The following is a 20,446-nucleotide window of genomic DNA, read 5'->3' as shown; positions in this document are numbered from 1 at the left end:
ATTTTTTTCTTAAACAATTGATTGAAAAAGAAGAATTTTGAATTTCGAATCCAACATAATTTTAAAAATTTTTGATTCTGTTGCTCCCTCGTTTGTTTACGTAATCATATTAAATTTTAAGAATATTTCCCTGCTGCTGCAAGTCTGCAATTAATTGCGGACTACGTAGGTCCCTAATTCCCGCCAAAATTTCTAATTTTAATATTTAGAATACCAGCTTATTAAAAGGTCAGGCTTTGAAAATATAATATGTAATTTTAACGAAATTCTAAATTCACTCCCCTAATTTTCAGTGATATTTAAAATATTTATATTTATATTTATTTATTTCTATGGAAATTTGCATAGGTTTTACATTGAGCCTTGCCAACGAATAACTATATTTCTGATATCTATTAAGGGGTCGCCATGAATTAGTACGAAAATTATGCGGCGCAATTAAGTATTCGTTTAAAAGCGTCGACAATTTCTTAATTACAAACACTTGCCGATGTGATGACTTAGCACGTATCTTCTATATGATAATGAAATGTTAATAAAATTCTATGACAGTCTGATTTGAGGCATATGCGATTGATTTCTCATGGGTCAAATTGTATTTAAAAGTAATGGTAACGTGTGAATTGGGCCAATGAATGGAAAATGGTTATGACGTCATAAAGTGTTGAATGTTTTCAGGTTCCCCCCCATTTATTTTCAGGTTCTGTCCCCATATATTTTCAGGTTCTATCCCCATATATCTTCAGGTTCTATCCCCATATATCTTCAGGTTCTATCCCCATATATCTTCAGGTTCTATCCCCATATTTCCATGTTCTATCCCCATATATTTTCAGGTTCTATCCCCATATATTTTCAGGTTCTATCCCCATATATTTGCAGGTTCTATCCCCATATATTTTCAGGTTCTATCCCCATATATTTTCAGGTTCTATCCCCATATATTTTCAGGTTCTATCCCCATATATTTTCAGGTTCTATCCCCATATATTTTCAGGTTCTATCCCCATATATTTTCAGGTTCTATCCCCATATATTTGCAGGTTCTATCCCCATATATTTTCAGGTTCTATCCCCATATATTTGCAGGTTCTATCCCCCTATATTTGCAGGTTCTATCCCCCTATATTTGCAGGTTCTATCCCCCTATATTTGCAGGTTCTATCCCCCTATATTTGCAGGTTCTATCCCCCTATATTTGCAGGTTCTATCCCCCTATATTTGCAGGTTCTATCCCCCTATATTTGCAGGTTCTATCCCCCTATATTTGCAGGTTCTATCCCCCTATATTTGCAGGTTCTATCCCCCTATATTTTCAGGTTCTATCCCCCTATATTTTCAGGTTTTATCCCCCTATATTTGCAGGTTCTATCCCCCTATATTTTCAGGTCCCCCCCATATTTTCAGGTCCCCCCCATATTTTCAGGTTCTATCCCCCTATATTTTCAGGCTTTTTTTCCCCATATATTTCCAGGTGCAAAATCACCTAGTAACTGCTGGAATGGTTTTTTGGAGTAATTTCCCTGAATATTATAAATTACAACGAGTTTTCCCTGCACCTTTAATCCAAAAATTATATTCCCTGACATTTCATTTACAGCTTTTCCAGGTTTGTATTAACCCTGGTTATAGACAGACGAAATATTTTTGTAATCTTTAGAGATAAAATCAAGATGAATTCTACACAGTATCTTTCAGAAGGAAATAATATGGTAAGTGTAACAACAATGTCTCAATTCTAAGACGGTGGTATAATATCTAGTTAAGGGGGATCGAACCAAGGCTTAGAATTAAAAGAAAACTAAGCGCGAGGGGGGAGGAAGAGGGCGAAGGAAGGTGGAGTGGGGTTACGGTCCAAAGTTCTTATAGGAAAACGATTACCGTTAGATAAGCATCTGAATTTGGTACCCTTCAGTGGCGCTCGCTCGCAAGAGATATCGTCTTTTTAGAAATCGGAGTGTTTGGGGGTTCTATATCAGGGTTCGGGTAAACGGGGTATAGTATACACACTCAGGGCTTCCCTAGCCTATTAACGATCACTAGGCCCTAACCCCACCACCATCACCCTATGCCCTCTTGCAAGTTGGAAATCGAGGAGTTCCAAAAGAGAGAAAAGAGTATGTGTGTATGTGTACCCCAAGCTCTTTGTGCTTAGAATATTTTAATAGACTTTTTCTCGTTAACCCTAACCTTCGATAATTTAGTCTACAAAGTCTTAGTTTTTTTCCTAGATCACTTGAGGCATAAGTTCATAAGATATGTTGGCCCTAAGTTTGTTACTGGTAACTTAGAAACTGGAGCTTGTCATGAAGTGACAACGTAGCTCATAGATTCGAGGTAAAGCGACGCCTAGTGACCGGGGCGCTGTCAAAGGCTAAGTACTATCAGAAGTATATAATACTTCTCTTTGAGAAAAGTGTACCACAAAGCGGGGTAAGTGTAACGTCACTCTTCCCAACATCGGAACATTTAGAGCACGGTTACTAAACCGAATCACATACCCGATAAATAGTTCCCTCATCATTACTCTATTAGCGCTTAAATATTTGGCAAGACGCGCTTGTGCATTTTGTCCCACGTCAAGACGACGTTTGTGGGATGATTGCTGGGAATTTAGTGCCAAACAACTATAGAATACACCTTACGGTGCGATGCCCATTTGTAGTTTGATGAGCGGGAAAGCAAACTAAAAGGGGTGAGCCTGGGAATAATGACGTTACATTACTAAAGCATTAAGAGGATACAGAGTGTCATCCTTCTTCTATTATCCCCTTCTGGTACTATCAGACAGACTAAATAGGAATCTAACCTAGTCTGCAATTCTCGCTTGTCGTTCTCGAACTAGCTCAAGCTGCCAGTCTCTTGTATTACGAAGTATAGGTAGTGTCATACTTATGGAAAGAACATATCTTATAAACTTATGCTTGAGGGAACGTATAGCTATAGGCCTACACTTTGCTACAACAACTTTCTTTTTAAACTTTTGTATAAATACGAAGCTTGTCTATTTTATCGCGTAGATTTGCGCGAATTCGGAACCAAGTACCGTACGCGTGAAATTGAATTTCTATAGTTAGTACTCTTATCTAATTAAGAGAGCTGTCTTCAGTGCAACCAGGAATGCATACAGCTACTAGGAAACATCGTGCACCCATATATAATATGTTAATTTCTATGCGGGTTTTGTGGGCCGGGCTTTAATTCTGATGGCGTCAGGTAGCAACGCGAGGTCAGACAGCGAGATAGTTTATTAATTCGCGAGGTAAAATTCGTCATACATAATTTAATGAATAGTCTAGCAGCTCTTCCCACAATATCTGCCTTGATATGTTGAGTGAAAATAATTAAACAATGATTCTAATTAGCTGTATGCATTCATGGTGCAACAAAGAATGTCGGATAAGGGTTTTGATTTTATAATTCTTGGAACATTCTAATATTGTTTGAAATCTGTCAACCTTTCACCCGTTCCCCATGCAAAGAACCAAGTACAAATGTAAAGTACTTACCCCTGTAAGGTTGTTTAGCTTCCTCTAAGAAGTCCTCTTCAACCATAGCGTCAATTAGTTTTTTAAACTCTTGAGTCGCCTTGACGCACATATCCTGAATATACTGTTCATGGTCAGGGAATTCTTCCGGGAAGACTCGGTTCCCCCTGCGCCATTTCACTTTGAAGACAATCTTTTGGTTGTCCGCTAATTGTTCTTGCAAACGGACCTTCATTAAGGAGACGCGATTGGCGTCCACTTGATCCAAAACGGAAGTGACTGGAGGTGGTGGTGTATTTCCCGATTTGACCTGAGGACCTTCTCCCGGAGTTTCGGGGCTTTCTTCTTCTTCAACGGACGGGGTTGGGTGAGCCATGTGCATGTGTGTGAAGGTACGTTGAAACCATAGACAACGTTTAGACATTTTAGGATCGTCCAGTACCGAGTTTGAGATCTCGTCCTCGAAAACTGTTGAGATAATCAATGGTACACGAGATGATTACAACAGGGGGGTTTGGACGAAATGTTTATATTGAAAGTCCCTGACTCCCCTCCCCCCATTTTCAAAATCCCTGACTCCCCTCCCCCATTTTCAAAATCCCTGACTCCCCTCCCCCCATTTTCAAAATCCCTGACTCCCCTCCCCCCATTTTCAAAATCCCTGACTCCCCTCCCCCATTTTCAAAACTTCCTGACTCCCCTCCCCCCATTTTCAAAATCCCTGACTCCCCTCCCCCCATTTTCAAAATCCCTGACTCCCCTCCCCCCATTTTCAAAATCCCTGACTCCCCCCCCCCCCATTTTCAAAATCCCTGACTTATCCAGGTTCAGTACGAACCCTGTACAAAGAGTTAGGCTTAAATGGTAAATACTGAACATACCTGAAGAAAAGTACAGAGCCCTTTGTTCCTCGCTGAAGACCTTCTTGAGTGTATTGACCAACAACCTCGATTCCGCTGCCCACGTTTCTCTGGCCACTTGTCTCTCGTCCTCGAAATTGGAGACGATATTTGGCAAATGGTTTCTAATTGGTCTGAGAACGTATACTGGTCCTCCTTCGCCCGATTTCGGGACCGCATTTTCATCATTTCCGTACCATTTGAGCAAGGCTTCCCTGCCCTCTTTGTTACTGTCCCCTTCATGGTCTAATTCCTCAAGGGCAACGAGAGCTTGTTCCAAGTCCTTAGCGGAAACGCGTCTAGGAGGCAAGGTCAATTGATCCGAACCATCGTTTAACAGTACCTTAAGGTTGCCAAGAAAGAAATGTCTCAAAACGAGTTGGAAATAATTGATATACAAGTCCTTTCTTGGCTTACCAAGATAAGTAGGGCTCCCCTATCCTTTAGCTCTTGTAAGGTATTCAAGCAGATGAAACGATATCCATGTTCATCCAGATAAGGACCAATGTGACCCCAATGTAAATCAACTAATCGTAACTCGTAACCTTTATTGGCGCAATGAAGCCTTAATTCAGGGAAGACCTTTTCCGTCAATGCCTCTCGTTCAACCTCAGTATCTGAACGATGGTAAGATAATAGAGATGTTATGTTATGAGTAACGGTCCTGCAAATTTTCATCGTTCTAGGGCAAGCGGTTTGGGCTGGGCGTTGATTATCAGTCAGTCAGGACTTTGATTTATATAGATATAGATATAAGTTAATGTTGTTTTAAGAGTTTAAATATTTAATATCTTATTCTCCAAAATGAAGTAAATAATTGTTTGTTTGTTTACAGCACTAGAAATTATAAAATTTGCGAAATGGGCACGCGAAAAAGCCCTCCAGCCAGCCGTACCGAGTCTCCTTAAACACTTTTAACCTCTTTCATGCAAGCGCGAAAAGCTAAAAAACCTTAGATTAATTAAAATGATACACGATTAAGCGATACGTTACTCAACAAATCTTAAAAGGTAAAAAGGGGTTCAATTTAAGCGGCTTCCAGCTTATAAATGGGATATGGGAAAAGCAATTGGCCTAAGGCTAGGTATCCATCCCTTCCCTTACAAGTCAAGTCATCCCTCTGTATTTATTAGTGTTTACGTTAAAACTCGGATTGCCTTTATCACGTCGTACTCGACTCGCGCCGCCGCTAATAAGTAAGCTTATTAACACGGTCGACAATAAATAGATTAGCCCCTTAACTTCTCCCACACACATTGAAGTTACAGCAACAACAACTCCTTATTATTACCCTTTCCTATCCCATCATGCTTTGCCTCGTCTCCCTTAAGATACTGTTTGATCCTTCTACATCTCTGGAAGAGGATGGCAATATTTTAACATTTGTACCTTAAAGGGATAGTAGCACGATAAACCTAACTTTCGCTTTAGGTAACATTCCTTTGCCTACCCCCCTCCTCCAACATCCCCGTTTAAAAGTGCACGTGATCTTGGAAGCGCGCTCTTTTTTATAGACTGCGTCTGCCGCCGATTTTTATGATTATGCACTTTTTTTAAACATAGCCCACTCGATCACGCGCATCATGACGCAAGCTCCTCGCGCTATAGAGCGACTGAGCGAGCGCGGATCGAGTGGGCTATGGTTTAAATATGGAACGTACTGATGTAAGAATTTACTTTAACCCTTTTCTAGTCATGGAATCATGGAAAAGGTTATATTATCTAGAAAAATATAATCTAGATTCGTGGGAGAATTGATGAATTCATTTCCGGGGGGAGGGGCTAGAAGGGGGTCATTTATTGATTTCTGTGGATGCTCAGGTTTAAGAACAAGCTTCGCGGAATATATTTTGACCCGCCCAGAATTTAGGATATCCTAAAGATTTTCTTGGATTACGGACTTGCCGCGATTCTAGGAAACCTACCGCCATCTTGTATCAATATCGGCAACTTTAGCAAGTCTAATTTTAATTTAAGTTTTATCGCGTTTAAGGCTTAGGAGTTTTTAAAAAAAGGAGGATCTATAGCCTACATTTTAAACAATTTTTTATGTATATAAATTATGGTTGATTTAGTATCGGGTTTTCTCGTTTTGATTCAATAAATCGATCGCATTCAGTTGCAGTCGAGGGGCCGGTCACTCTGTGTAATCGGTGTACACCGCTGTACCTTTAACTGTACTAAAGTGATAACGCGTAATCTTTAAAAGCCCTGGCCTTTGACAGTGCTGAAATTATTATACGTAATCCGTAATCAGTCTACAGAGAACTAGACAGTGATTAGCCCCTCGGTTGCAGTTTTATTAAGAATCAGATTCGCGTTCAAAGAAGGAAGATGGCTGTTTCTAAGATGGGTAATTAAATCTTATGGGAATTTTAATTTAATAAAGTTTAAACTATTACTATGTTAACTATTACTAACTTCACTTTTAATTAATATCATTAAACTAACAATTTATATAAGTTTAGTAGGCCTATATTTACTTGAAAAAAATAAATAAAAAATAATTGCTATAGTTTTCTTCTACTTTAGCACAGGTGCATAGAGGTTGCAACACTTCTACAGGGGCCATTGAATTAACATTGTCGTGGTTAATTAAGCCTTCTTAACGTTTGTCTTTTTATAAATGAATGAATAATTAATTAAACTACTAACCTTTATAACTGGCGCAGATGTAAATGGATATTTCTCTGACAGATGTCGTTGTTGCAGTCGCGTTTCTGACATTTCCCATCAACAAATCGAGCACCGTCTCAGGGTATTGTGATAGGTTAGGAAGGCCTTGAGCTTCGTCCGTAGTAGCGTCGACCTTGAACCGTGGTGTGCCATCCTAAGGGTTAAAAGGTCACGGAGAAATGTCAAATTACGTAAATAAAACATCAGTTCATAAGATAAGTTCCATAAGTTTGTCACATCGAGTGACGTAGGTGAAACGTCATAGATTCTCTTAAAGCGACACTTGGTCAGGCGCTGTCAAAGGCTTAGTACAGGCTAAATATAGAAAGATGGACTGCAAAACTAACCGAGTGTTGTGAATTCTCGCTTGTCGTTCTATAGCCTTCCGAAATATAGGAAGTGTCATACTTATGGCACATATCATATAAACTTATGTTAAAAATCATCATTTCCTCAACCAAGACTTCTCTGTCCAATGCCGGACCAAAGCTAGCTTGTAGGCCTAATTTCTAGTGCCTAAAATCATTTCTGTAGACAGTAGACATAACTTCGCAAAGCACTTAAGCCTAACTGTACCAAGGCTTAATTGACATTAAAAGAGTTAGGCCTATTTTCATGAGATAAGCCTAATGGTAAGAATTTAGTTAAGGGGTTGCAAGTAGAGCATACTGAGCCGGACAGTGGCGCTGTTAGGTGTAATAGTTAAAGTAATTAAGCCTAACTTTCCCAAGGCTTAATTGATATTTAAAGAGTTAGGCCTATTTTCAGTTTGATAAGCCTAATGGTAAGAATTCAGTTAGGGGTTGCAAGTAGAGCGTACCCCGACAGTGGCGGTGTTAGGTGTAAAATTTAAATAAGCCTAACTGTACCAAGGCTTAATTGACATTTATTCAAAGAGTTGGGCCTATTTTCTGGAGATAAGCCTAATGGTAAGAATATAGTTAGGGGTTGCTAGTAGAGCGTACTTACCCCGACAGTGGCGCTGTTAGGTGTAATAGTTATTCCGGAAGGAGATGAAGAGGCGGTATGCTCGGTCGTTTCCGGTTTGGCAGTCGAAGTTGTGGTGGCCTTGTGGGGCGGTTGATTGGACTGCGCCGGCGTCTCTTGGGCGCCCCCCGAGTTCCTCTTGCGATTTCCATCGGATTTCTTGCGTTCCGTCGGAGGCGAACCTTTTCCGTATGGAAGGCTATCAGTTGACAAAACGGATTGTCTCCTCTGATCATCGGGAACTGTTAAACTGTAAGCGAGAAACGAAAAAAATAAACTCTTTTAGAGAGTCACTTAGTTAAACATCCCTGAAGGGTTTCTGATTACAATAATGGACATAATTAAATTAATTAATCGTAACTTACCCTTTATTTTTATCTTTCTTTTTTTGCGCCGAGGAGCAACTACTCCCCATGGCACCCCTGTTAACTTGTCAGAATCTCCCGTCCTTTCGGGATAGGGGCCTTAACATCTAGCGCGGCTCCACAATCTGTCTGTCTGTCATAACGCGGCTCATAGCGTGAGCGTCAGTTTCACTCACAACTCCTTATAGACTATATTACCACCCTGTACAGGATAAATTACAAAACATACGTAATCTTATTAAACATTAATGAGAAGTAATTAGTAACAACTGTATTTGAAAGGAATTCAATGATAATGGGAAGCGGTTTTATTTTGAGGGGTAGACGGGTTCAAACTATACAGGGTGGAAACGTAGTAGTTCACGCAAGTTTTAGTACCAATGCTTTAGAATTTCGAAGACGTATTTAGTTTGGTCAACGGCGAATTTTTACACCCTGCTTATTAGTTCGATTGAAGTTGGTCATTTTAAAAAGCGCGCAAATTGAACTTATAAAGAAAATACACAAAAATAAATAACAAAATAAAATGAAACCTTTATTATTTGAAAAAAACGACAAAAAGAAATATTATTTTAAAAATAACTCAAATATAAATAACAAAAAGACCAAGAAACAACAGCGAATTTTGAAACTTTAATTTACCGAAACCAAATTAATTAATGCATTCACTTATTAATTAAGGTATCGAATTAAATATTTCTAATAATTATAAATAATCCAACGATCGTATTTCGTATTTCGTGTAAAGGAATGGACTTATTCCGGAGGTTAAAAGTCTAAGAGTAAAAATGCAGCCAGCACGTGTGTCTTCGGGAAGACTACAAGATAGGGGGGAGAGATCCCAGCCCTTTGATTCGTGACGCCGTTGACGTCAAACGATCCCGAATGACGTCATTCTCGTCAAATCCCGGGGCCTCCTTAAGCCTAACACTATAACCTATTCTTTCCGCGATGCTTCCTTCTCTCCTCTTTCAAATCCAATGTCTAATTTTATTTTTTAAAACCGAAATAAATTCATTTAAATTGTAAACAGGTTGTGGTTAAATTAACCAGAGTTACATTGCTAACTCTTAAAAACTAAAGCCTTGGGGCAAAGATATTCTCCTCCCCCCCTCCATTGTCGTCTTCACAACTTTAGGTTAAGCGACATAATTTGCATAATTGGAAGTCAAGTAATTAGAAGTAATTGTTTAATTTTGTAAATAGAGGCTGAGATTTTGTTTTATATACACTACTCCTCAAGTTCCTCCAAAAAGATATGTTTTTATTACTTCTAACGAATGGACTCCTGTCTCTAATTTGATTTAAAGATGTGGTATCTAGCAAACATTTAATTTAACCCTTTAAATACCGCTAGTAAAAAATATAAAATGCAACTAAAATTAAATAACTTTAATTTAATTAAATTAAATTTTAATGAATAAAAACAATAATAACTATTAAGCCTAATACATTTAATTGGTTTTAGAAATAATAATTAGCCTAAAGGTTGTGATTTATTTAATTATTTCTGAACGATATTTTGTTAAAAACTATTTACAATTATCAGAACAGAATTAGGCTTAAGCAACGATAATCTATTATCATTCGTACAGCTGATTTTTACGCAATGTTATTTAACCATTTCAAAAACAACAAATAAGAAGAAGCAAAAAAGATAAAAAACAAATGCCAGGGCCAAAAAGCCGGTTTTTGAAGGTCTGCACTGTAGTACGAAAAAAAAACTTCTCATGATATTCTCTTACGAGAGAGGGTAACGGTACCAAACTCCAAGGATGAATTCTAACCTAACCATGATTTAGCCCCTATAAAAAAGGATGTAGCTTACCTGCAATGACTCAAAACTCGTCCTTGATGATTCAGAAACCCTTAAATTCAGGGCCGAAATATCAGAAATCCGTGAAGTTACACGATGAATCGGTGTAAAAATTGGTTTAGACCGTAAACCGCTATCAAACCACACCCCGCCATCTTTGACAGTAGGAAACAGTAGCTACTAAGCGATACTACGCTCGGAGTTTAAAATTTCATGGGGCATGCGCGCTAGTGAGGCGCTGTACTTTGAAATACAACTAAATCGTCTTTATGTCTTTAGAAATGGAAATAAATCTCGTAAACGCGTAGTTTTTAGATTATTTAGGCTTAACCTTGTTGTTTTTAAATTTTCTAAGCCTTTGAAATAAGTATAGGTTTGAAATAAATGCCTGTTAGACCCATTGTAGTCTTAGGATGAAACCCTAGTGTTCCTACTAAGATAGGTTTATTATACTGTTTGTTTAGAAGGATAGTATGAAACTATCTCGGGAACCTTGAGGCGGTGTTTTTATCGATTGTGAGGCTACATTAGCGTCGTCACTCTTAGTTGACAGTGTTGACAAAGCTAGTATTGTGGCAGTAGGCAATCCGAGCAAAATAACGGGTCTCCTGAGGAGGGGGTAGGGGAAGACGCTCATTGATAGCCTTTCGGGAGGTCGTGGGTGGATACGCACTGACTAAAGGAAACCTCTGACAGCCTGTAGGATGGGGAATAGATAGAACCAGGAGTTCATAATAACCCCCCTTCGGGGGGAAGTACGAAACTTGCCATAGAGCTAATGGTAAAAATCGCGAACAACAAGATTTTGTCGTTGCGCATATAAAGGACTAGCCTGTTGATGGACATACAACTTTACAGTAGATTGTAGTAGTATCTATACTCCTTGGTTTTCGTTCCAAAACTTGGCAGGGATCTCCGTCGTTAAAAGAAAAATGGCGAGTATGTGGACGTAGAAACACGATGGAATTCTTATATTAAAGATACTGGGAATCAATTTGTCCATACCGTTTTAATTTAACCACGGAATTCTCACACATATCACAAGAAAACAATAATGACTATCGTTTAAATGTTTTGTTGAAAACTAGAAACCATCACAAAGCCAACTTCTTAGCCAAGGCTTAATGTACACCGCGGCTGCCCGCGCGCCGTGCCGACAGACGTGAAACGCGACTCGCGAGCCATTTTCGCTCCCAAAATCGCAAGATAAAAATAGTGCTAGCCCGGAATATGGGAAATTAATGCGCGTGGGCGCTAAACATTGGGGTAACTATTTCTTTGGGAGTTAAGCGGTGTATAAATCCGCTGAGCTTTACGGCGAAACTTTGTTGTTACGGGCTTTTTAACCAGTTTCGTACTTCCCCCCCGAAGGGGGGTTATTATGAACTCCTGATAGAACTTTCCCCCTAGCGCGTGCAGCGCCTCCGAAATCCCTTTAAAAATCCCTTTGAAGTCTTTGGAAATTGTTGTTCGTCACTAAATTAAAATTTAATGATTGTTAAAATTTTATAGAATGATATTAGCCCTTTAAACATAGCATCTTTAGCACGAAATTGTCAATTTAAAATAAAGGGATACTAAAGCGCAAATAATACTTCATTATCTCTTTGAAATTATAATACAATCATTAATAATATTTTAACGTTTGTCGCCATGTTATTTAAACACGGGGTCAAATAGAATGGTACTGACGTCATAATGACGTACTTACTGGCGTCATGTACGAAAGATTTAATTCTTTTATGAGTATATTCTTAAGGGACCATCCTTCCACAAGGACCAGGGCGTTATTATGTTTTATTCCCGCCTAATCTAGGGCTAGATTATTAATATCAGAAGTGTACAATACTTCTCTTCGAGAGAAGTGTACAAGCACAAAGCGGGGTAAGTGTAAAGTCATTCTTCCCAACATCGGAGCATTTGGAGCAAGGTTAGGTTACTAAACCGAATCACATACGCGATAAATAGTTCCCTCATCATAACTCTTTTAGCGTTTAACTATTTGGCAAGACGCGCTTGTCGATTTTTGTCCCAACCCAAGACGAGGTTTTTGGGTTTATTGCTGGGGATTTAGTGCCAAAGAGTTATAGAATTCACCTCAAGTGTGACGAGCGATGAAGCTAAAAAAAAGGTGAGCCTGGGAAAAATGACGTTACATAACTAAAATATTAAGAGGATACAGAGTGTCATCCTTCTTCTATTATCCCCTTCTGTTAATATCTATGTATTGAGGAAGGTAGGCTCTTTCAGTTAGTAAAAGGGTCCCAAAAATTAATTAAAAAATGTATTACTTTATTTATTTTGTGAAAAGACTGGCGTAAGTGTTTAATTTTGATCCCTTACATGTCCTTTCAGTGACCATCTAAAGAGACGGGACCCGTGGTTTGGACGTTTCTCTTCGTCCGCCCCATCTTCTTTGCATCATGGAAGGTAAGACTCGATTTACATATTCTCAACTCTACATAAGCTTTCAGTAGAAATACTTCTCAATTATGTTAAAGTATTAGAAATTTTTGATTTGTTTGTTTAATCAAATCTTTCGTGTTGACGCATTATTTGCCGATTCAAGCAAATTAATTGAACATTTCTGCTCAGTTCTATCATGGATGAACTAATTTATTTATTTATTATAATTGCAGGTGTTTGGTATTGTTTCAAACGTACCTGGAAATTCCGGCGTTACTCAATTCCTTGCCGCCATATTGGTATTTATTTCTAAGCTATAAATGTTTATGTTTTGAGGCCTACCAAGTAGAATATACGAGGGGTCCGACATTCCCCCCCAAAAAAAATAAGCTTACGGAATTTCGTGATTTCGCCAAATATTTCGTGATTTCGCCAAATATTTCGTGATTTCGCCAAATATTTCGTGATTGCGCAAATATTTGGTGATTTCTTCTTGGATTTAGTGATTTAGCCAAAGTTTTCGTGATTTCTTATTTGATTTCGCGATTTCACCAAAGAATTCTTGGTTTCTTCTTTGATTTCACCAAGAATTTTGTGATTTCTTCGTGATTTCGCCGAAGATTTCATGATTTATTGATTTCTTCAAGGATTTCGCGAGAAGCTTACGAGATTTCGTGTAAATGTCGGAACCCTCGACAATACAGTGAGATTGAAGTAGTTTGTAGTGTCACCGAGATGTTAACCGCTCGCGCATTCTGTCCTCGGTGACTTTACGCACTTCCTATCTGGACGCAAAAGCATAATGCTACCTTTTACCACTCAAATACCCTGCTTTTCCATCCTAACAACCTCGTTTTTCACCGTAATGCTCAGTAGGGTATTAGCGTGGGAAAACAGTGGAATTTAATTCTAAGTCGATTAAAATTTGTTAATAATTGAAGCTTTCTTATTATTTTCAGTACCTGGACTCAAATATTTTTATTATTTTCATTATTAATCTTTTTAATAAAATCTAATGTATCAATGAAATATATTTCAAAATGAAAATATTATTATTAAATAAATATTAATATTTATAAAATATTATTTGATAAAATTATTTCTATTTATAAGCTTACTAATTTGTTATTGAAACTTGATTGGTACCCTCTGAATATAAGCAAAAGTAAATATTTATTTTCGAGAAAAGTGTACCACAAAGCGGGGTAATTTTTGCATGATTCTTCCCAATCCCAACATCAGAACATTTGGAAAAAGGTTATTAAAACGAATCACAAACGCGATAAATGGTTTCCATCATTACTCTATAAGCGCTTAACTATTTGCCAAGGAGCGCTTGCGGATTTGTGTCCCACGTCAAGACGAGGTTTGTGGGTTATAGAATTCATCCCACGGTGCCATGCCAATCTCAAGTTTGATGAGCAGGAGAGCAAACACCGACGGGAAACACCGGGTGCCCTTGCTGCTGGTTAAAGTATATTAAACATAACAGAGGAGTCGAATAATAAACAGAATAAATGACTTTAACCAAAGTTATAATGAATGATTACACATTTTTGAAAAGTATTTAAATTATTAATTTTCAATAAATCCGAATGTATCAAATGGAATATATTTCGAAATAAAATATTACATTAATATTCATAAGTCTGCCTGATAAATCTATTTTTAGTTGTAAGCTTACTAATTATAGTTAAAGTATGATTTAAGTGCTTTCTCAAAATATTAGAAAGGTGAATCAAACTAGTTGACCTGACACACACTTAAACAGAATTAATGATTTTATCCAATGAAAATTTTGAATACGGTATCAAAGTTATAATGAATGAAGCGTGACATAGCAGCAACGCAAAACTGCACAAACTAATGCTTAAAGTATTTACTTTAACTAGTGCTGGTTACTTAAAAGTGTTTGTTAATGTGTGTGGTAGTGAACTGATTAATCATATCCGGTCACGTGACATGACGTCATATCCGATCACGTGCCATGACATATCAGATCACGTGCCATGACATATCAGATCACGTGACCTGACGTCATATTCGGTCACGTGACCTATGACGTCACGGGGGTGATTGACTTGTGACGTCACAGGTCACGTGACCTATGACGTCACGGGGGTGATTGACTTGTGACGTCACGGGGGTAATTGACTTGTGACGTCACGGGGGTAATTCGATTTGTGACGTCTCCACACGTTATAACGATCAGATGTTTATAATAGGTTCATTCAAGTAGGCCTGGCGTTCATTCATTTAGGCCTAGCAGTGTTCAGTTATTTGAATTTCGCGCCTGAGATATGGCACACCCGAGTCCGCGCATATGACGTAGGAAATTTTCTTCGTAGCTCGAAGTTACAGACGAACTCGACTCGTTCTTTGCCTCGAAGCCGCTGCGGAGGTCACTTCGGAAACTTTTTCCCGCTCAGCTGACGTTGGAAATTTACTTCCTAGTTGGAAGTTATGGGCCAGCCGGTTCATTCGTTGCCTGGAAGCCGACGAGGAAAGTCGCTTGAAAAAACCATTCTCGCTCAGCTGATCGTGACCCCGGCTTTTGAAGTTGATCGTTCCGCCATTTCGTTGATCATTTTTCCCGAGGATGCAAGCTGAATTCCAAGCTCTTCAACATACTTGGCAGCCATTGCTTCGCCTCGTGGTGCTTTAACAGTCCGTAAGCCTAACTTTACAATAATCCAAACTCATCTAGCTCCCCTTAAATTATTTATTTTATTTCAAGTATTTAAATTAATTAGGCATTGTTAAATGTTAGTGAATTATATTTATTTATTAAAAATCAAGTACTATAAATAAAATTTTACAACGAGATGTTGGAAAGAGAGAATCCCTTAATAATTTGTTTAGGGGCTATTATTATAAGCTATTAAACTGGGTACGTAATTAATTTAGAGATAACGCGACAGATTTTCGGAAATCAGGCCCCGCGAGAGAAAATTAGGACACGAGGACTGTTACCCTAAGCCTTGTCCCATTTAAACTGTAGTTATTTACGTGGTCTGTCTGTGGGAATAGTTTTAAAATAAATAAATAGTAGGTTTTCCTAAAATACGTTAAAGGGCAATTATTATTTTAAACTAGTAATCGGGGAACGCAATTAATTTAGAGATAATGTAACAGATTTTCGAGAATCAAGTCCCGCCAAGATAATTTTATAGCACGAGGTTAACCTGAGCTAAGCCTTGTCCCATTTAACTTCGTTTTTATTTATGGATTATGTTGGAACAGTTTTAATTTAAAATAAATGGCAGATTTTTTCTAAGATCATTTTCTTTACAATTATGGGGAATGATTAGTTAGCCAGAGTATTTATTTAATTCAGGGTGGGAATCCCGGTAGTCGAACCTTTCTTTAATTTAATTACCCATATACGTTTTTATTTAAAATAAATGGAATTTTTTTCTAAAACTATTTTCTTAGCAATTATGGGAAATAATTAGTTAGCCAGAACCTTTCTTTCATTTGGGGTGGCAGTTAATTGGTGGTAGTTTGTCTCTCTAAATTTGGTAGCCAGTTTTTTAATTAAGTAGTCGGTTTCCTTAAATTATTTAAATCTAAGAGATTATGTTGTTTGGCCCAAAAGTAGGCAATAGCTTAAGATGTGTTATTAATATGTTTTCATTTAAAGATTCGGCTGATATTCTTGGATTTTTCTGTCGCTGGTCATTCCGAGACGTATCCTTCCCGACCACCTCCTGATATTCTTGGATTTTTCTGTCGCTGGTCATTCCGAGACGTATCCTTCCCGACGACCTCCTGATATTCTTGGATTTTTCTGTCGCTGGTCATTCCGAGACGTATCCTTCCCGATGACCTTTGCTGGATTTACGTTACATGATGTATTCTGGACTTGCTATCTCTCTCAGCGCCTGCCTCAAAGATACGGAGAAGATGATCGAACCTAGAAGACACAAAATGCATCTATTTACTTGCAAATTTTACGTGCAATTACTTAATTTAATTTTTTGCTTGTTAATTTTATTTGTAACTACTTTGTTTTTATTTTGCGTTGAAACTTTAACTTACTGAACACTTTAATAATTTTTTTGTGCGAAATTTTTGTAAACACTTTGGTTTTTTTTGTTTTCTATTGAATAAATTTTGCCTTAAACCTCGTTCTTTCTTTTCTTTGAAATTTTATGATACTAGACTTGGTTTCAATTTTTTTTAATCGGGACTTAGGGGCATTTTTTGACCCCTTTTTTAAGCTTTTTACTTAAAAACAAGTGAAAAAATACATTAAAAAACAATTTTTTTACAAAAAAAAATTTTTTTAATGAAAAATTTATTAAAAAATGAAAAATTTTTTAAAAAAACAATAAAAAAGCATAAAAAAGGTCAAAAAAACTACCCTAAGTGTGTTTCGACTATTTCTGTTCCTTCCCCAATATCGAAACTTAAATTTTAAACTTAAGCTACCACCCCCAAAGTAAGCCTTGCGAGCCCAATTTAAATTTAACAAGTCCCTGTTCAACTCGGGAATTATTAAATTTAAACTAAGGCCCGCTGTGGAGCCCCCAAAAACCAGGAAACTTCGTCCTTAGCATGGGATTTCCAATGAAAGTCCACTCGATGATAGAAGTCCTCCACTCGATGATAGAAGTCCTCCACTCGATGATAGAAGTCCTCCACTCGATGTTAGATGTCCTCCACTCGGTGATAGATGTCCTCCACTCGATGTTAGAAGTCCTTAGCATGGGATTTCCAATGAAAGTCCACTTGCAGACGTCCACTTCTTCCTGCGCAAGAAAAATTCGAATTAATAATTGGGAAAAAATGGCACACACGTAACTTCAAATTAATTACCTTAATATGGAAATCCAGTAGAGTATTCGCTAATGATGCGACGCAAAAGGTTCCGGCATAAGACAAATTACTATGATTTGACATAAATAGCACACGAGTAACGTTAAACTAAATAACTTAATGGGGGAAGAAAAATAATACCGTAAAAAGCTAAGCCTCGCTTAAAATCGTGATTACTTTTAAAGGACAAAGCGTATAAGCAACCTTCTACCTTAAACATAAATAAGAACTTTATTTAGATCCTACAAAACACCCTCAACGAGTTGCCAAGCGCTTTTCCTCTAAAAGTATTTATAACTAAAACCATAAACTAGATACCTTAATACCGCAAAGGGAATCTCATTCTTAAAATCCTGATTATGTTCATTATTCTTAAAAGGGAGGGCTAGGACCAATCGTTCACCTATTCCATAATTAAGCATTTTATTTATGTCCTGGCGCAAAAAAATCCCTAAAATGAACTGGACCTCAAGCGCTTCCCTTCTAAAAATAAATATGACGATAAATAACTGCATAAGATTTAATTATTGCTACGCACTAAGGGCCTGAAATGTTACACACGCTGTCTAAATAGCTTTCCTAATGAGATTCCCTTTCAACGGATAAAATTAAAGTGTAGACTTGAATTAAGAATGGTATTGACCTGCGGTAATTGACCTGTTTAATATTGTGTGCTATTTTGTCAAATCATAGTTAATCATTCCAGAATCCAACATAAATTGCTCCTTTGAAAACAGATAATAGCTAAAATAAAACCAATTCAAACAATGTAATACAGTTTAAAAATTTTATCATCCTAAATGCAGAGCTGTGCTAATTAATTTGCAAATTAACATTCGAATTAATTAATTGAAGATGCTAATTGAATTTAAATTACCTTACTGCTAATTGGGAAGTAATTATAATCAATTATTTTGCATCGGAAAAGCATTTATCTAATTAAAAATTAATTATATTTAGGATTGGGTAATTAGCCAATTGGATTTTCAATTAATCTCTGGTAATTAATTATTTTGAAAAATAAATGCTTAGTTACTAATTGGATTTAATTAGCTTCTATATCTAATTGCTAATTAGCTAAATATTTATCCTTTTTCGCTAATTCTAATTTAATTAGTTGCCATCTAATTAGCGCAGCTCTGCTTAAATGGCACAAGTATTTAGAATAACATTAATTTCACTTTCAAACAAATCATTTAAAAAAAACTAGAAAAATAAATATTACATCACTATTAATATGGTTAAGGGTCAATCTTGACATAAATAATCACTTTGAGTTACTTTTAAACCGACTAAAAAGAATAAATAGTAATAACAATAAATTCATGGTACAATTAACTAGAAAGTTTAACTAAGATAAATCAAAAATTTAATAAGATTAATTTGAAATAAACGTCAATCATTAATACTGTGCCATTTTAAAATAAAAGACTCAAGCCAGGGCCGGATTAAGCAATTTTGCACCTGGGGGCCGAGATAATGCGCGCCCCCTTAAGCAGAAAGAAAAGGAACAGCAAATGTTGCTAAGGGGGAATAGTTTAACTCAATGTGCCCCCAACAAGCGTTGTGCCCGTGGGCCAGTACCCACTCGCCCCCCCTCTAATCCGACCCTGACTAAAACATACTCAAAGGGCATCTCCCAATCTCTAGTAGAACCAGAGTTATGAGCCTCCAAAGTTGGGTGTAAATGCTACTCCTATGGAGGGTCTGTTTATGAACATTTTTCTCAATTACTCGGCCCCTTTGTACTCGATCCCCAAGTTTTTACTGTGGTTGGATGGGGGCAAATAGGACTATAACAAACTCAAAGGACATTTCCCTATCTATAGTAGAACCAGAGTTATGAGCCTCCAGAGTTGGGTGTAATGATATTCCTATGGATTGGGTACGTTAGTGAACTCTCTCCTCAATTAATTCGACCCCCAAGATTTTAGTAAGGTTGGATGGGGAACTCAATGCGTCCCTAACAAGCCTTGCGCCCGGGGGCCAGTGCCCCCTCAGCCCCCCCCCTTTTAATCCAGCCCTGACTCAAGCTAAAAATCGTATTAATCGTTCACGTATTAATGACATGATTGTCAATCTGAAATACAAGCGCCATTTTACCAATAATACTTGGGATATTCGCCAAAAAGTCGTTTCTAACTGTGAGGCTAATAAAAATCATCCGCAAGTTTTCAACTTCTAAAAAGTATCACAATATCACCGTTAACTTTACTAACTGCGATTAAAAACCATCCATGGACCCCAAACGCTATCATCCATTTATTTTATCAGCTAATATTAATAGAGGGGAAGTCTAACAAACTTGCTAAAAAAAGGCTACTTGCACCAATGGTTCACTTGAAATTATAGTCAAGTTTTACGCTCAAAATACTGCAACACCCAATTCTGCATGGATAACTTCACGTTCACACCCCAAGGCTGTAATTTACACAGCTTGACTAATAAACTCGTAACCCTTATACTCTTTACATTGACAAAATTTGGACTTTGAAAGTTAGTATTTACTTTAATTACTTAGCGTTAGCGAGTCTTACTTCCACATAAGCCTTAGCCTTCGTCACAGGCGCTAAGCCTAACCTCGTGGACGCAATTTACGAACTCGGAGTTTACCATGATTTTCGCAGATTTTCAATGCATAATTTACATTAAAATTAATTAGCATACCTTTTTACTTGAAATACGATTAAAAATTATAATAAAAACATTAATAAATTACCAAATCCGGGGTATTTTAGCCAGCTTCGAGGAGAATCCGTCCTTGACCTTCCTAAATGTCCTTCAGCAGACGACAACATGTCATAGCCAACTCGATCACGCGCTCAACGAGGTGGATCGAGTATGCTATGACCGTGTCCATTTGGGCATGCAGCATTGTGCCACCATAGAGCAATATTATATAAGGCGTAAATATATTTAATGCCATTTAAATAAACTTATGTTTTGCTCCATTAAAACTACTCCACGGAAATATTACTTGCCACCATG

General features: G+C 37.4%; 2 protein-coding genes and 2 long non-coding RNA genes across 7 annotated transcripts in view; 2 read left to right on the top strand and 2 right to left on the bottom strand.

Moving 5' to 3' along the window:
• The window catches only part of LOC149651424 (NACHT and WD repeat domain-containing protein 2), a 52,255-nt gene extending 41,843 nt beyond the window's left edge, over positions 1–10,412 (bottom strand). The window contains exons 1-7 of the mRNA XM_089848315.1: positions 10,244–10,412; positions 8,416–8,617; positions 8,033–8,300; positions 7,043–7,217; positions 4,805–5,004; positions 4,370–4,730; positions 3,510–3,956 (exon numbers count right to left, since the gene is read on the bottom strand). Coding sequence (XP_089704441.1) covers positions 3,510–3,956; positions 4,370–4,730; positions 4,805–5,004; positions 7,043–7,217; positions 8,033–8,300; positions 8,416–8,465 — 1,501 coding nt within the window. The 5' untranslated portion in view covers positions 8,466–8,617; positions 10,244–10,412. The remainder of the gene's footprint in view (positions 1–3,509; positions 3,957–4,369; positions 4,731–4,804; positions 5,005–7,042; positions 7,218–8,032; positions 8,301–8,415; positions 8,618–10,243) is intronic.
• Positions 1–20,434, bottom strand: part of LOC149651421 (uncharacterized) — a 172,791-nt gene extending 152,357 nt beyond the window's left edge. Inside the window, exons 1-3 of one of the 4 annotated variants that reach the window (XR_016371202.1) lie at positions 17,459–20,434; positions 16,467–17,391; positions 15,397–16,344 (exon numbers count right to left, since the gene is read on the bottom strand). Coding sequence is in view for 3 of the 4 variants with exons in the window: in XM_089848362.1 (XP_089704488.1) it covers positions 17,149–17,391; positions 17,459–17,542 (327 nt within the window). In the remaining variant the exon portion in view is untranslated. Of the gene's footprint in view, positions 1–15,396; positions 17,392–17,458 lie in introns of those variants that run through there. The other 3 variants (XM_089848360.1, XM_089848361.1, XM_089848362.1) reach the window with 3 other exon arrangements.
• LOC149651423 (uncharacterized) lies at positions 8,161–13,720 on the top strand. The gene is made up of 4 exons (XR_016371215.1): positions 8,161–8,302; positions 12,587–12,661; positions 12,871–12,936; positions 13,597–13,720. It is a non-coding gene; the product is annotated as an uncharacterized LOC149651423 (long non-coding RNA).
• Positions 15,029–16,767, top strand: LOC149651422 (uncharacterized). The gene is made up of 2 exons (XR_016371211.1): positions 15,029–15,308; positions 16,281–16,767. It is a non-coding gene; the product is annotated as an uncharacterized LOC149651422 (long non-coding RNA).
• Positions 20,435–20,446: the final 12 nt, after the last annotated feature.

This window comes from Phalangium opilio, unplaced genomic scaffold, assembly GCF_054372755.1.
Source record: "Phalangium opilio isolate 3A_F unplaced genomic scaffold, DU_Popi_V2 ptg000082l_1, whole genome shotgun sequence".
Classification (NCBI taxonomy): Eukaryota; Metazoa; Arthropoda; class Arachnida; order Opiliones; family Phalangiidae; genus Phalangium; species Phalangium opilio.
The sequence above is the reverse complement of the archived record's forward strand: the minus strand, read 5'-3'. Positions and strand labels throughout refer to the sequence as shown.